Consider the following 17,714-nt stretch of genomic DNA (forward strand, 5'->3'; position numbering starts at 1 on the left):
TCAGTTGAGCATGCAGGACTCGTAGGTGGGCACCATGTATTTAATGTTGATGAAGGCGTCCTCGCCCCCGTAGCGCTCAAACACCTCCAGGGTCTCCTGGATCAGGTCTCCGATGTTCTCCCTCTTCTGCTGGCTGTAGTCAATGCCGTCCCCCGAGTTCACTGTGGACCGGACAGGGAGATTAAGTTTATTTTATTTAATGTACACAGCTAGAAGCTGAATTGCAGTATACAAATACAAATCCTAGCTAGGTAGCCACTCCTCTCCTCCCCTAGGTGTTAGGACTGAGGGGAAGGGGATGTTAAACATTGACATTTGTTGTCACAGCAGCAGGACTGTCTCTGAGAGACAGTGATACAGAAATACATTCCACCAGGCCACGCTAAAGCTGATGCCGCGGTTAATGTGATGTTTCTGACATTTGTGTGACATTTCTGACACAATGTGATCTCTCTCTCTCTCTCTCTCTCTCTCTCTCTCTCTCTCTCTCTCTCTCTCTCTCTCTCTCTCTCTCTCTCTCTCTCTCTCTCTCTCTCTCTCTCTCTCTCTCTCTCTCTCTCTCTCTCTCTCTCTCTCTCTACCTCTCTCTCTCTCTCTCTCTCTCTCTCTCTGATTGAACACAGATTGAACGCCATGACACTCACAGAGAAAGAGAGACACTGAGAACTTGCTAGCTGGTTTTAGGCAAATTATGTGGAATGACCTGAGGTGAAATTAAGGACTTACAAAAATTGAATTAGCAAAAAATACATTTAGATACTTGTTCTTTAACACACACAAGATGCACACATGCACAGGCTTGTACACACACACACATGCACACACACACACAGTATGCAAGCATCCCTCTCTGTCTTGGCAGAAGAGAGAGTTTCAGTATTTGCTGTAGTGAGGAGTGATTTGTAATTCAGGACATGCAAATAGAGATATTGTGGGAACACATTGACCTCACACTAGAGACCGAAAGAGATAGGCACTCCACCTGAGAGGAGTGTGTGAGAGAAAGAGAAAGAGAGAGAAAGAAAGAGAGAGAGAGGAATCCTACCTGCCAATTATTCCTCCCACTTCAAGGGGGACCCCTCGCGCCCCACACTCACAAGTACAATTAGGACTGAAGAGAAGCTCTGAAAAGCCTTCTCTCACTGCCTCTCTCAATTTTTCTTTCTCCCTCCTCCTCTTCCTCCTCCAGCCTCCCTTTTTTTCACCCTCTCTGCTAGCTGCTCATTAAAACACAAAGGGGACTAGTCACATAAAAAGGAGCCTGTTAAGCAATAACTGTCTCGCACATTCAGAACTCCCTAGACTGCTGGGCTTATAGGACTCTGCGTTCTGTGTGTTTCTCTAAAGGTTTGGGCTCATTCCTCTGTGTGTTTCTGTAAAGGTTTGGGCTCATTCCTCTGTGTGTTTCTCTAAAGGTTTGGGCTCATTCCTCTGTGTGTTTCTCTAAAGGTTTGGGCTCATTCCTCTGTGTGTTTCCCTAAAGGTTTGGGCTCATTCCTCTGTGTGTTTCTCTAAAGGTTTGGGCTCATTCCTCTGTGTGTTTCTCTAAAGGTTTGGGCTCATTCCTCTGTGTGTTTCTCTAAAGGTTTGGGCTCATTCCTCTGTGTGTTTCCCTAAAGGTTTGGGCTCATTCCTCTGTGTGTTCCTCTAAAGGTTTGGGCTCATTCCTCTGTGTGTTTCTCTAAAGGTTTGGGCTCATTCCTCTGTTTGTTTCTCTAATGGTTTGGGCTCATTCCTCTGTGTGTTTCTCTAAAGGTTTGGGCTCATTCCTCTGTTTGTTCCTGTAAAGGTTTGGGCTCATTCCTCTGTGTGTTTCTCTAAAGGTTTGGGCTCATTCCTCTGTGTGTTTCTCTAAAGGTTTGGGCTCATTCCTCTGTTTGTTTCTCTAATGGTTTGGGCTCATTCCTCTGTGTGTTCCTCTAAAGTCGGACCGCAGAGTGAAGGTAAAGCAGCCAACAAGTGCTCAGCATATGTGGGAGAAGCATTCCAGGTGAAGCTGGATGAGAAAATGCCACGAGTGTGCAAAGCTGTCATCAAGGCAAAGGGTGGCTGATGCAGCACTCCATCACTCTCCTTCTTGGTAAAATAGCCCTTACACAGCCTGGAGGTGTGTTGGGTCATTGTCCTGTTGAAAAACAAATGATAGTCCCACTACCCCCAAACCAGATGGGATGGCGTATCGCTGCAGAATGCTGTGGTAGCCATGCTGGTTAAGTGTGCCTTGAATTCTAAATAAATCACAGACAGTGTCACCAGCAAAGCACCCCCACACCATAACACCTCCTCCTCCATGCTTTACGGTGGGAAATACACATGCGGATCACAGAGACACGGCGGTTGGAACCAAAAATCTCAAATTTGGACTCCAGACCAAAGGACACATTTCCACCGGTCTAATGTCCATTGCTCGTGTTTCTTGGCCCAAGCAAGTCTCTTCTTCTTATTGGTGTCCTTTAGTAGTGGTTTATTTGCAGCAATTCGACCATGAAGGCATGATTCACACAGTCTCCTCTGAACAGTTGATGTTGAGATGTATGTTACTTGAACTCTGTGAAGCATTTATTTGGGCTGCAATTTCTGAGGCTGGTAACTCTAATGAACTTATCCTCTGCAGCAGAGGTAACTTTGGGTCTTCCATTCCTATGGCGGTCCTCATGAGAGCCAGTTTCATCATAGCGCTTGATAGTTCTTGAAATGTTCCGTATTGACTGACCTTCATGTCTTAAAGTAATGATGGACTGTCGTTTCTCTTTGCTTATTTGAGCTGTTCTTGCCATAATATGGACTTGGTCTTTTACCAAATAGGGCTATCTTCTGTTTACCCCCCCCCCCCCCCCCCCCACACCTTGTCACAACACAACTGATTGGCTCAAACGCATTAAGAAGGAAAGAAATTCCACAAATTAACTTTTAAGAAGGCACATCTATTAATTGAAATACATTCCAGGTAACTACCTCATGAAGCTGGTTGAGAGAATGCCAAGAGTGTGCAAAGCTGTCATCGAGGCAAAGGGTGGCTATTTGAAGAATCTCAAATATAAAATATATTTTGATTTGTTTAACACTTTTTAGGTTACTACATGATTCCATATGTTTTATTTCATAGTTTTGATGTCTTCACTATTAATCTACAATGTAGACAATAGTAAAAATAAAGAAATACCCTTGAATGAGCAGGTGTCCTAAAACATTTGACCGGTAGTGTAAGTATTCAGACCCTTTATTCAGTACTGTCACGCCCTGACCTATAGAACTCTAGTTAGTTTGGTCAAGGTGTGAATATCATGTGTGTGTTGATTCTGTTTGTATTTCTATGTTTGGCCGGGTGTGGTTCCCAATCAGAGGCAGCTGTCGCTCGTTGTCTCTGATTGGGGATCATACTTAGGCAGCCAGTTTTCCTGCCTGTGTTGTGGGATCTTGTTTTGTGCTCGGTGAGTTTGGCTTGTGTGTATTGCCTTCCGACGTCATGTTTAGTTTATTGTTTTGTCGAGTGTTAAGTTTATTAAGTTTAAATAAACATGTATGCATATCACGCTGCGCCTTGGTCCGACCTGTCCTTCAACAAGCGTGACAGAAGATCCCACCACCAATGGACCAAGCAGCGTGCCCAGGAGGAGCAGAGAGTATGGACTTGGAGGGAAATAAGAGAGGATCTGGCCAAGCAGATGGAGGCCCTGAAAGGGATCAAGGTGGAGAAGGAGAGACAGCCCCAATATTTTTTTTGGGGGGGCTAAAAGGGTGGTCGGGGAGCGACAGAGAGGAGCCCCGACCACTGCACTCGTGGGGGCTCAAAGAGGAGTCCTCACTGGAGGAGGACGGGGCGCGGAGTGTAAAGGACGGAGACAGTCGTAGACCTCCAGCGCCGGTTCCCAGTCCGGTACGCCCCGTACCTGCTCCCCGCACCAAGACAGTGGTGCGTGTTCCCAGTCCGGTCCGGCCCGTGCCTGCTCCTCGCACCAAACCAGTGGTGCGTGTCGCCAGCCCGGTACGCCCCGTACCTGCTCCCCGCACCAAGCCAGTGGTGCGTGTTACCAGTCCGGCCCGGCACGTTCCTGCTCCTCGCACCAGACCAGTGGTGCGTGTTTCCAGTCCGGCACGGCCGTGCCCGTTCCACCGGTGCCTGGTCCACTCCGGAGCCAGAGCAGTCCGCTCCACCGGTGCCCAGTCCAGCTCCGGTCAACGGTTCCACCCATGGAGCCAGAGCAGTCCGCTCCACCGGTGCCAAGTCCAGCTCCGGTCAACGGTTCCACTCCGGAGCCAGAGCAGTCCACTCCACCGGTGCCTGATCCAGCTCCGGTCGGTTGCTACACTCCGGAGCCGGAGCGGTCCGCTCCACCGGTGCCCAGTCCAGCTCCGGTCAGCAGCTCCACTCCGGAGCCAGAGCAGTCCGCTCCACCGGGATCCGGTGCAGCTCCGGTCAGCGGCTCCACTCCGGGTCCAGACGTTAGCCCCTCTCTAGGTTCGGAGTCTCCCACACCAGGGTCCAGACAGGGATCGGTGCATTGTGAGAGGACTGAGAGGGGAAGCTCCGCGTTGAGGTCCAGACCGGTCCAGGGGTGCAACGCGGAGTCAGTAAGGGAGGAGACGGCAAGCCCGGAGCCGGAGCCGCCACCGAGGCTGGAAGCCCACCCGGACCCTCCCCTGTTAAGTCAGGTTTGTGCGGCCGGAGTCCGCACCTTTGGGGGGGGGGGGGGGGGTACTGTCATGCCCTGACCTATAGAACTCTAGTTAGTTTGGTCAGGGTGTGAATATCATGTGTGTGTTGATTCTGTTTGTATTTCTGTTTGGCCGGGTGTGTTTCCCAATCAGAGGCAGCTGTCACTCGTTGTCTCTGATTGGGGTTCATACTTAGGCAGCCAGTTTTCCTGCCTGTGTTGTGGGATCTTGTTTTGTGCTCGGTGAGTTTGGTTTGTGTGTATAGCCTTCTGATGTCACGTTTCGTTTAGTCGAGTGTTAAGTTTAAATAAACATGTATGTGTGGTGTATTAACATTATGACTGTTTCATGAAGAAATGGAATGTTGTTTATGTTAGTATCAAAAGGGAATGTTTTAGGTGTAACGCCACATACAACCGACAGGAAGTGTGTTGTAGACAGGGGAGACTGGTGATTGGCCAGAAGAGGGAGCATCATTGTTTATAAATAGGGGGGAAAACGAAGGAGAGGGCAGAGCGAGCAGCCATTCTGAGGCGTCGCTCTCCGGGTGTCATGTCACCTGTCACTTATGCTGTAACCTCGTGATTTTAATAAAAGCCTCTAACACGATGCAGCATAAACGGACTCTTTGTTGACAGCAATAATGGCCACCATTCACCCGATACGACATATGCATATCACGCTGCGCCTTGGTCCGACCTGTCCTTCAACGAGCGTGACAAGTACTTTGTTGAAGCACCTTTGGCAGCAATTACAGCCTTGAGTCTTCTTGGGTATGCACTGTAGTTGCCGAAATGCCACGTGCGTCCACTTATATCAGTGCATTCATAACAACCTAGCCATTACAAAACTTATATTCAATCAAATAAGCCTCACGTAGCAAATTAGCAATTAAATTTTTTGTTGACCAAATTCAACACTTTCATTGACTTCCATACAAAAATTCCTCACTTCATTTTCATGGACAGAATTTGGGCAGAGTAAAACCTCTCGCTTCAACTTGTCCTCTGTTTTCAGCTTTCCAAAGATGATGGAACAAAATGGCTGCCGTTCAATCCGAGTTCACCCATTCAGCTTGACAAAGATGGAACCAAATTGCTAGGGAGGAAATGTCTCTTGCCAAAGTCCGGAGACGCTTTTGCAACTGACTGACAGCCAATAGTACTAAAGGCAGAGTGTGGAGGCAAAATATCACTCCATGTTCTCTCTGTGTGTGTGTGTGTGTGTGTGTGTGTGTGTCTGATACATAGGCTAACAGCCTATCCCCTCTTTCCATCTTTATAAAGTAATTCTAAGGGCTCAAGCTGGGCCGGAGGACCATAAAACCTTAATAGGATGCAAAACTGGATTACAGAAGTGGGAGTGAAGCACTGAGTGGCTCTGTAGTAAAATCTGGCCCCAAAGGCCATGAGACTGGTAAAGGAAGTAAATGGACATCCGATAGTGTGTTTCTGTTTGTTTGTGTGTGTGTAAGGACATTTCTGACAGTGATCAGAGCAAGAACACACTGCAAATTACAAACAGGGTAAGACGAACAGCCTTGGCCCCGCGTTAGTAACAATTTACAGTACATCTTCTCCAACAACCATATACACTCACTGACACACTCAGAGAAAATACACTACATTACCAAAGGTATGTGGACACCTGCTCGGCCATCATCTCATTCCAAAATCATGGGCATTAATATGGAGTTGGTCCCCCCTTTGCTGCTATAACAGCCTCCACTCTTCTGGGAAGGCTTTCCATTAGATGTTGGAAAATTGCTGCGGAGACTTGCTTCCATTCAGCCACAAGAGCATTAGTGAGGTCGGCCACTGATGTTGGGCGATTAGGCCTGGCTCGCAGTCGGCGTTCCAATTCATCCCAAAGGTGTTCGATGGGGTTGAGGTCAGGGCTCTGTGCAGGCCAATCAAGTTCTTCCACACCAATCTCAACAAACCATTTCTATATGGACCTCGCTTTGTGCACGGGGGGCATTATCATGCAGAAACAGGAAAGGGCCTTCCCCAAACTGTTGCCACATTGTATGCTGTAGCGTTAAGATTTCCCTTCACTGTAACTAAGAGGCCTAGCCCAAACCATGAAAAAAAGCCCCAGACCATTATGCATTGGGGCAGGTAGTGTTCTCCTGGCATCCGTCAAACCCAGATTCATCTGTCGGAGTGCCAGATGGTGAAGAATGATTCTTCAGTCCAGAGAACGCGTTTCCACTGCTACAGAGTCCAATGGCGGTGAGCTTTCCACCACTCCAACCAACGCTTGGCATTGCGCATGGTGATCTTAGGCTGCTCGGCCATGGAAACCCATTTCATGAAGCTCCCGACAAACAGTTATTGTGCTGAACTTGCTTCCAGAGGCAGTTTGGAACTCGATAGTGAGTGTTGCAACCGAGGACGGGCGATTTTTATGCGCTACGCAATTCTGCACTCGGCGGTCTCATTCTGTGAGCTTGTGTGGCCTACCACCTCGTGGCTGAGCCGTTGTTGCTCCTATACGTTTGCACATCACAATAACACCACTTACAGTTGACCGGGGAAGCTCTAGCAGGGCAGACATTTGACGAACTGACTTGTTGGAAAGGTGGCATCCTATGATGGTGCTCTTCAGTAAGGCCATTCTACTGCCAATGTTTGTCTATGGAGGTTGCATGGCTGTGTGCTCGATTTTATAGACCTGTCAGCAACCGGTGTGGCTGAAATAGCCAAATCCATTAATTTGAAGTGGTGTCCACATACTTTTGTATATATATATATATATTAGTGTATTTTAGATTTAATATGCCATTTAGCAGACGCTTTTATCCAAAGCGACTTACAGTCATGCGTGCATACATATTATTTTTTTTTGTGTATATATACCTATATCTGTGGCTCTTGAACTCACAATTATGTATTTTCTTGAACACCGTCCACAATACAGGCTCTGTCCGCTACTTTTTTCATAGCAGTCAAAAAAATAAAAATAAACAGGCATTTGAGCAATCAAGAGACAAAAGCAAGACATATCCTGTAAAAGAGAAAGGCCAAGCCCATCAATGAACAATGAGAACAACATGCAGTGTGATCCATCTGTGGTGGGGCCTCAGTGCTGAGTGATCTATCTGAGGTGGGGCCTTAGTGCTGAGTGACTAGCTAAGTGTTTTGCTACTAAAGCAGAGGAAGGCTACGTTGTGGTGGTGTGTCGTAGTTAGCAAAAGAAGGCTATGTTGTGGTGGTGTGGCATAGTTAGCAGAGGAAGGCTATGTTGTGGTGGTGTGGTGTAGTTAGCAAAAAAGGCTATGTTGTGGTGGTGTGGCGTAGTTGGCAGAGGAAGGCTATGTTGTGGTGGTGTGGTGTAGTTAGCAGAGGAACGCTATGTTGTGGTGGTGTGGCGTAGTTAGCAGAGGAAGGCTATGTTGTGGGGGTGTGGCGTAGTTAGCAGAGGAAGGCTATGTTTTGGTGGTGTGGTGTAGTTAGCAGAGGAAGGCTATGTTGTGGTGGTGTGGCGTAGTCAGCAGAGGAAGGCTATGTTTTGGTGGTGTGGTGTAGTTAGCAGAGGAAGGCTATGTTGTGGTGGTGTGGCATAGTTGGCATTGGAAGAATACGTTGTGGTGGTGTGGTGTAGTTAGCAGAGGAAGGCTACGTTGTGGTGGTGTGGTGTAGTTGGCAGAGGAAGGCTATGTTGTATGTTGTGGTGGTGTGGCATAGTTGGCATTGGAAGAGTACGTTGTAGTGGTGTGGCGTAGTTAGCAGAGGAAGGCTATGTTGTGGTGGTGTGGCGTAGTTAGCAGAGGAAGGCTATGTTGTGGTGGTGTGGTGTAGTTGGTAGAGGAAGGCTACATTGTGGTGGTGTGGCGTAGTTGGCAGAGGAAGGCTATGTTGTGGTGGTGTGGTGTAGTTAGCAGAGGAAGGCTATGTTGTGGTGTGGCGTAGTTAGCAGAGGAAGGCTATGTTGTGGTGGTGTGGCGTAGTTATCAGAGGAAGGCTATGTTGTGGTGGTGTGGCGTAGTTAGCAGAGGAAGGCTATGTTGTGGGGATGTGGCGTAGTTAGCAGAGGAAGGCTACGTTGTGGTGGTGTGGCGTAGTTAGCAGAGGAAGGCTATGTTGTGGTGGTGTGGTGTAGTAGGCAGAGGAAGGCTACGTTGTGGTGGTGTGGTGTAGTTAGCAGAGGAAGGCTATGTTGTGGTGGTGTGGCGTAGTTAGCAGAGGAAGGCTACGTTGTGGTGGTGTGGTGTAGTTAGCAGAGGAAGGCTACGTTGTGGTGGTGTGGCGTAGTTAGCAGTGTGGACCCACTATCTCCCTGTCTCTTTATCAGCAGCTGTTTAGCATGTGTGTGGGGGCCCCGGTGGGCCAGGGGCCAGGCCCTGAGCGGAACTCCCTATAAGTGGAGATATTTTCCAGCTGACATGGCAGAGGAAGGCTATGTTGTGGTGGTGTGGCATAGTTGGCATTGGAAGAATACGTTGTGGTGGTGTGCCGTAGTTAGCAGAGGAAGGCTATGTTGTGGTGGTGTGGCATAGTTGGCATTGGAAGAATACGTTGTGGTGGTGTGCCGTAGTTAGCAGAGGAAGGCTATGTTGTGGTGGTGTGGCGTAGTTATCAGAGGAAGGCTATGTTGTGGTGGTGTGGTGTTCCAGCTATCATACCCTCCCAAAATGCTAACCTCCCCTGTTACTGTAATGGTGAGAGGTTAGCATGTCTTGGGGGTATGATATTTGGGTGTTTGTAACTTTCTCACTCATCATTATTCACGATTCATTCAGGATTATCCGTAATCATGGTAGCATCCACATCAATGTAGAAGTGTTTAGAAACATTTTATATTCACAATAAAAGTGACTCCAAAATGACACAATACATTACATTATTTACCAGCAAATGCATCCAACCAATTTGTAGAGTCACAAGCTTGATGTAGTCATTGGGTGCTATGCAAATGGGACCACTACTTTAATACACATAAGTGAATTTGTCCCCATACTTTTGGTCCCCCTCAAATGGAGGGACTATGTACAAAGAGTGCTGTAATTTCTAAACGGTTAAAATTAAAGCTGACAGTCTGCACTTTAACCTCAGTCATCGTATCATTTAAAATCCAAAGTGCTGGAATACAGAGCCAAAACAACATAAAATGTGTCATTGTCCCAATACTTTTGGAGCTCACTGTATTTCACTTGCTTTGGCAATGTAAACATACATTTCCCATGCCGAGAGAGAGAGAGAGAGAGAGAGAGAGATGATTTTGACTCAATTTGGCATGAGGGTCTGCTATACAAATTGATGGAAAGTGGGGTTGGGGGAAAAACATACGACATTATAAAATCCATGTACACAAACAACAAGTGTGCGGTTAAAATTGGCAAAAAACACACACATTTCTTTCCACAGGGCCGTGGGGTGAGACAGGGATGCAGTTTAAGCCCCACCCTCTTCAACATATATATCAACGAATTGGCGAGGGCACTAGAACAGTCTGCAGCACCCGGCCTCACCCTACTAGAATCTGAAGTCAAATGTCTTCTGTTTGCTGACGATCTGGTGCTTCTGTCACCAACCAAGGAGGACCTACAGCAGCACCTAGATCTTCTGCACAGATTCTGTCAGACCTGGGCCCTGACAGTAAATCTCAGTAAGACAAAAATAATGGTGTTCCAAAAAAGGTCCAGTTGCCAGGACCACAAATACAAATTCCATCTAGACACCGTTGCCCTAGAGCACACAAAAAACTATACATACCTCGGCCTAAACATCAGCGCCACAGGTAACTTCCACAAAGCTGTGAACGATCTGAGAGACAAGGCAAGAAGGGCCTTCTATGCCATCAAAAGGAACATAAAATTTGACATACCAATTAGGATCTGGCTAAAAATACTTGAATCAGTTATAGAACCCATTGCCCTTTATGGTTCTGAGGTCTGGGGTCCGCTCACCAACCAAGAATTCACAAAATGGGACAAACACCAAATTGAGACTCTGCATGCAGAATTCTGCAAAAACATCCTCCGTGTACAACGTAAAACACCAAATAATGCATGCAGAGCAGAATTAGGCCAATACCCGCTAATTATCAAAATCCAGAAAAGAGCCGTTAAATTCTATAACCACTTAAAAGGAAGCGATTCCCAAACCTTCCATAACAAAGCCATCACCTACAGAGAGATGAACTTGGAGAAGAGTCCCCTAAGTAAGCTTGTCCTGGGGCTCTGTTCACAAACACAAACAGACCCCACACAGCCCCAGGACAACAACAACAACAACACAACTAGACCCAACCAAATCATGAGAAAACAAAAAGAGAATTACTTGACACATTGGAAAGAACAAACAAAAAAACAGAGCAAACTAGAATGCTATTTGGCCCTAAACAGAGAGTACACAGTGGCAGAATACTTGACCACTGTGACTGACCCAAACTTAAGGAAAGCTTTGACTATGTACAGACTCAGTGAGCATAGCCTTGCTATTGAGAAAGGCCGCCGTAGGCAGACCTGGCTCTCAAGAGAAGACAGGCTATGTGCACACTGCCCACAAAATGAGGTGGAAACTGAGCTGCACTTCCTAACCTCCTGCCAAATGTATGACCATATTAGAGACACATATTTCCCTCAGATTACAGCGATCCACAAAGAATTCGAAAACAAACCCAATTTTGATAAACTCCCTTATCTACTGGGTGAAAAACCACAGTGTGCCATCACAGCTGCAAGATGTGTGACCTGTTGCCACAAGAAAAGGGCAACCAGTGAAGAACAAACACCATTGTAAATACCACCCATATTTATGTTTATTTATTTTCCCATTTGTACTTTAACTATTTGCACATTGTTACAACACTGTATATATACATAATATGACATTTGAAATGTCTTTATTCTTTTGAAACTTCTGAGTGTAATGTTTACTGTTAATATTTATTGTTTATTTCACTTTTGTTTACTATCTACTTCACTTGCTTTGGCAATGTTAACACACGTTTCCCATGCCAATAAAGCCCTTAAATTGAATTGAATTGAATTGAGAGAGAGAGAGCCTGCTGAATCCCATTTCTCCATTGTGGTTTGCTAAGAGACTGATGGCACAGCGGTGTCTCTCTCTCCCTTCCTCTCCCTCTCACAGGAACTCACACCCTGACGTGAGGCCCACTCCCGCTGTGCTGCTTCTCCACCTCAGCCTTTGTGTGTGATTGATCAATAACAGTACATACTCATTCCAGCCAAACACACCCAGACAGCCTCATAGGAGGGCTGAGGGGCTTTCACACACACACACACACACACACACACACACACACACACACACACACACAGGAGGGGTGAAGTCATTTAGCCATGACCAGCAACACACCGAGAATAGCTTCAGAAAATAAATCAAATACATTTACATTTTAGTCATTTAGCAGACGCTCTTATCCAGAGCGACTTACAGTTAGTGAATACATATTTTTTTATACTGGCCCCCCGTGGGAATCGAACCCACAACCCTGGCGTTGCAAACGCCATGCTCTATCAACTGAGCTACATCCCTGCCGGTCATTCCCTCCCCTACCCTGGACGACGCTGGGCCAATTGTGCGCCGCCCATGAGTCTCCCGGTCGCGGCCGGCTGCGACAGAGCCTGGATTCGAACCAGGATCTCTAGTGGCACAGTTAGCACTGCGATGCAGTGCCTTAGACCACTGCGCCACTCAGGAGTACATAGCCTACGCTTAAAACACAAGACATGTTTCTATGCTATGGAAAGAAATTATACGTTGCCAGATCTGTTTGTGATTTAGCCAAATCCTCTACATGACTACAGATCTGGCAACTAGGCTAGAGGTGACTAACGAGGTCTACATAAGGAAGATGTTTATTAGCAACTGTTGGCATGTTATCGCCGTGGGGATTCTCCTCCAACAGCATATCACCATGTGCTCATTTCTTTTTCAATTGGGCCTCAGCCAAGTGACATGACCAAAACCAACATGGCCTCATTTGTCACGGCAGTGAAGCAACGTTGGCGGACAGAGAGCTCATCTTCCCTGATGTATCTGTTTTCAAACCTGTTGATATCCCCATTATCATTTCTATTAGGGGCCTACAGATAATGGCTTTCCTCCACAGACCCATCCCTTCCTAGGTTGCGTCCCAAATGGCCTATGGGCCCTGGTCAAAAGTAGTGCACTATACAGGGAATAGGGTGGCATTTGGGACGCACTTCTAATGTCCTAATGGCGTCCTATAATAGATGCAGGTGTAACGAGAGAATGGTATGGATATGGTTAATGCAGAGAGAGAGAGAGAATGGTATGAATATGGTTTAAACCTGTCGCAAGCTTCCCAGTCGAAACAGTTCGTGCATATATTATGACAACATTTTGTGTTTGTTTTGGTGTTAGGCATTTTTTGGGGGCGGTTTACAATAGCCACCATTGTAGAAATAATAGCCGATAGCCTAGACTGTAACTCCCACACGATTTTACCCAGTTTCGGTCAGATACCTTTTTCATAGCATTACCCATCCATCACCTTATAGCAAGGCTGTGGTTTCTGGTTGAAGAATAGTTGGGCTACTGACAATGTCTGAAAGATGGTTGTAACATTCTGTCTCCTCCCCCCCCTCCCCGACTCTACTGATAGCTACGTTATTGAGGAAAAATGTACTTTCTATGCCTCTGATTTGTGGTTGTCCCACCCATCTATCTTAAGATGAATGCACTAACTGTAAGTCGCTCTGGATAAGAGCATCTGCTAAATGACTAAAATGTTAAATGCATTGAGTTTGGAGATGGCTCCCATTCTCACAGTCAGTAAGACTATGCACATGGACTCGCTCATGAATCTCACACTCGCCCAGAAAACATTTTGTCTGCTTCTCTTTTTCTCTCTGTGCACTTCCAGCCAATGGTATCCTGGCATCTGTGGTGTTCGTTGTTGTATTCTGTAGAGAAGATAACTTTTTAAACGTCAGGGCTTTTGAATGTTAATAACATACGCCTATAGGCTTACACTGGATCAGTCTAGTGACATTTCAGTTTTGTCCAAGCAGCAGTAATATGAATATAGGCTTACCTAAAATAACATATACTATGATAATCATGTCTCACATCACAACCAAGGGAGACAATTATTATCCTGCTCACGCGAACAATTGGAAAAACACGGTGTATTTGATCTTTCAATAGAACAACAGTGAATGATTGAGATGCAGTCACACTCACATCGGCAACATGCATATGAGTTCGTGGCTGCTGTGAATGTCTGTGTCCCAAATAGCACAATATTCCCTATGTAGTGCACTACCTATCGGGAATAAGGTGTATATCAGGTGCTATATAGGGAATATGATGCCATTGGGGATGCAGACATAAATGTCTCAGTCCATTAGTCACGTAGGGTGTAAACAATGCAACGAGATACTCTCCCTCTAGATTGGATTTCTCCTACTGCAATACACAAACATTCACACTTCTGCGTGGTGTGAAATTGCAACTTACCTTTTCCCATTTTCAATCTACACTGTGGTTGTATGAAGGGCTCAGCCATTTGAGGATGGTGGAATCAAATAAATATGTTCTTTTCTGATTTGTGTTGCATTAATGCAAGAGGAGTTCCACTTTGAAAGCTGCCTTTGTTATCACAGTGAATTATTATTTTGATTTTGATTTTTTTCCCCACAGTGAATTGTTATAAAGATTCTAGATAAAGACAGATAGTTTTCCGAGATACATTTGTAAGATACGGGTGGTGTATGAATGCCACAATGCCGATTAGCTTTGCATTACGCCTACTAACTAGACATGGAATGTACTCCTGTTCCTGTCACTCACTCACGACACACACTCTGTTTTCTCCGGGGGGTGATAGGCAGAGTTGAGAGGCAGTAAAGCTTATACTGAACTCATACTGCGCACACAAAGGACATCTGTCTTCTCCTTCTCTCTCACAGACCTGTTCGTTTTTCTTTAAGAAGCCCTCTTGTTCTCCACTCATTACCTGTATTAACTGCACCTGTTTGAACTCGTTACCTGTATAAAAGTCACCTGTCCACACACTCAATCAAACAGACTCCAACCTCTCCACAATGGCTAAGACCAGAGAGCTGTGTAAGGACATCAGGGATAAAATTGTAGACCTGCACAAGGCTGGGATGGGCTACAGGACAATAGGCAAGCAACTTGGTGAGAAGGCAACAACTGTTGGCGCAATTATTAGAAAATGGAAGAAGTTCAAGATGACGGTCAATCACCCTCGGTCTGGGGCTCCATGCAAGATCTCACCTCGTGGGGCATCAATGATCATGAGGAAGGTGAGGGATCAGCCCAGAACTACACGGCAGGACCTGGTCAATGACCTGAAGAGAGCTGGGACCACAGTCTCAAAGAAAACCATTAATAACACACTACGCCGTCATGGATTAATATCCTGCAGCGCACGCAAGGTCCCCCTGCTCAAGCCAGCGCATGTCCAGGCCCGTCTGAAGTTTGCCAATGACCATCTGGATGATCCAGAGGAGGAATGGGAGAAGGACATGTGGTTTGATGAGACAAAAACATAGCTTTTTGGTCTAAACTCCACTCGCCGTGTTTGGAGTACAACCCCAAGAACACCATCCCAACCGTGAAGCATGGAGGTGGAAACATCATTTTTTGGGGATGCTTTTCTGCAAAGGGGACAGGATGACTGCACCGTATTGAGGGGAGGATGGATGGGGCCATGTATCACGAGATCTTGGCCAACAACCTCCTTCCCTCAGTAAGAGCATTGAAGATGGGTCGTGGCTGGGTCTTCCAGCATGACAACGACCCGAAACACACAGCCAGGACAACTAAGGAGTGGCTCCGTAAGAAGCATCTCAAGGTCCTGGAGTGGCCTAGCCAGTCTCCAGACCTGAACCCAATAGAACATCTTTGGAGGGAGCTGAAAGTCCGTATTGCCCAGCGACAGCCCCGAAACCTGAAGGATCTGGAGAAGGTCTGTATGGAGGAGTGGGCCAAAATCCCTGCTGCAGTGTGTGCAAACCTGGTCAAGACCTACAGGAAACGTATGATCTCTGTAATTGCAAACAAAGGTTTCTGTACCAAATATTAAGTTCTGCTTTTCTGATGTATCAAATACTTATGTCATGCAATAAAATGCAAATGAATTACTTAAAGATCATACAATGTGATTTTCTGGATTTTTGTTTTAGATTCCGTCTCTCACAGTTGAAGTGTACCTATGGGCGGCAGGTAGCTTAGTGGGTAAGAGCGTTGTGCCAGTAACCGAAAGGTCGCTGGTTCTAATCCCCGAGCCGACTAGGTGAAAAATCTGTCGATGTGCCCTTAAGCAAGGCACTTAACCCTAATTGCTCCTGTAAGTCGCTCTGGATAAGAGCGTCTGCTAAATGACTAAAATGTAAAATGTAAATGTATGATAAAAATTACAGACCTCTACATGCTTTGTAAGTAGGGAAACCTGCAAAATCGGCAGTGTATCAAATACTTGTTCTCCCCACTGTATACACAGTATATACAAAAGTATGTGGACACCCCTTCAAATTAGTGGATTCGGCTGTTTCAGCCACACCCGTTGCTGACAGGTGTATAAAATTGAGCACCAAGCCATGCAATCTCCATATACAAACATTGGCAGTAGAATGGCCTTACTGAAGAGCTCAGTCACTTTCAATGTGGCACCGTCATAGGATGCCACCTTTCCAACGAGTCAGTTTGTAAAATTTCTGCCCTGCTAGAGCTGCCATGGTCAACTGTAAGTGCTGTTATTGTGAAGTGGAAATGTCTAGGAGCAACAACGGCTCAGCCGTGAAGTGGTAGGCCACACAAGCTCACAGAACGGGACCGCCGAGTGCTGAAACGCGTAGTGCTGAAACGTGTTCTCTGGAGTGATGAATCACGGTTCACCATCTGGCAGTCCGACGGACAAATCTGGGTTTTTGACGGATACCAGCAGAACGCTACCTGCCCGAATGCATAGTGACAATAGTAAAGTTTGGTGGAGGAGGAATAATGGTCTGGGGCTGTTTTTCATGGTTCAGGCTAGGCCCCTTAGTTCCAGTGAAGGGAAATCTTAACGCTACAGCATACAATGACATTCTAGACGATTCTGTGCTTGCAACTTTGTGACAACAGTTTGGGGAAGGCCCTTTCTTGTTTCAGCATGACAATGCCCCAGTGCACAAAGCGAGCTCCATACAGAAATGGTTTGTCGAGATCGGTGTGGAAGAACTTGACTGGCCTGCACAGAGCCCTGACCTCAACCCCATCAAACACCTTTGGGATGAATTGGAGCGCCGGCTGCGAGCCAGGCCTAATCGCCCAACATCAGTGCCCGACCTCACTAATGCTCTTGTGGCTGAATGGAAGCAAGTCCCCGCAGCAATGTTCCAATATCTAGTGGAAAACCTTCCCAGAGGAGTGGAGGCTGTTATAGCAGCAAAGGGGGGACCAACTCCATATTAATGTCCATATTTTTGGAATGAGATGTTCGACGAGCAGGTGTCCACATACTTTTGGTCATGTAGCATATGTATTTATATATACAGACTAACAGTCAAAGGTTTGGACACACCTACTCATTCAAGGGTTTTCCTTTATTTTTACATTGTAGAATAATAGTGAAGACATCAAACTATGAAATAACACATATGGAATCGTGTAGTAACCAAAAAAGTGTTAAACAAATTTTAGATTCTTCAAATAACCACCCTTTGCCTTGATGACAGCTTTGCACACTCTTGGCATTCTCTCAACCAGCTTCACCTGGAATGCTTTTCCAACAGTCTTGAAGGAGTTCCCACATATGTTGAGCACTTGTTGGCTGCTTTTCCTTCACTCTGCGGTCCAACTCATCCCAAACCATCTCTATTTGGTTGAAGTCGGGGGATTGTGGAAGCCAGGTCATCTGATGCAGCACTCCATCACTCTCCTTCTTGGTAAAATAGCCCTTACACAGTGTGGAGGTGTGTTGGGTCATTGTCCTGTTGAAAAACAAATGATAGTCCCACTAAGCCCAAACCAGATGGGATGGCGTATCACTGCAGAAAGTGTGCCTTGAATTCTAAATAAATCACAGACAGTGTCACCAGCAAAGCACCTCCA

General features: G+C 46.3%; 1 protein-coding gene across 1 annotated transcript in view; it reads right to left on the reverse strand.

The window, feature by feature from the left end:
• Window positions 1–17,714, reverse strand: part of LOC311145920 (parkin coregulated gene protein) — a gene marked incomplete at both ends in the record, with an annotated part of 241,961 nt that continues 224,247 nt past the window's right edge. Inside the window, one exon of the mRNA XM_084182304.1 lies at window positions 1–161. Within this exon, the coding sequence (XP_084038430.1) occupies window positions 1–161 (161 nt within the window). The remainder of the gene's footprint in view (window positions 162–17,714) is intronic.

This window comes from Coregonus lavaretus, assembly GCF_964263955.1.
Source record: "Coregonus lavaretus genome assembly, chromosome: 18".
Classification (NCBI taxonomy): domain Eukaryota; kingdom Metazoa; phylum Chordata; class Actinopteri; order Salmoniformes; family Salmonidae; genus Coregonus; species Coregonus lavaretus.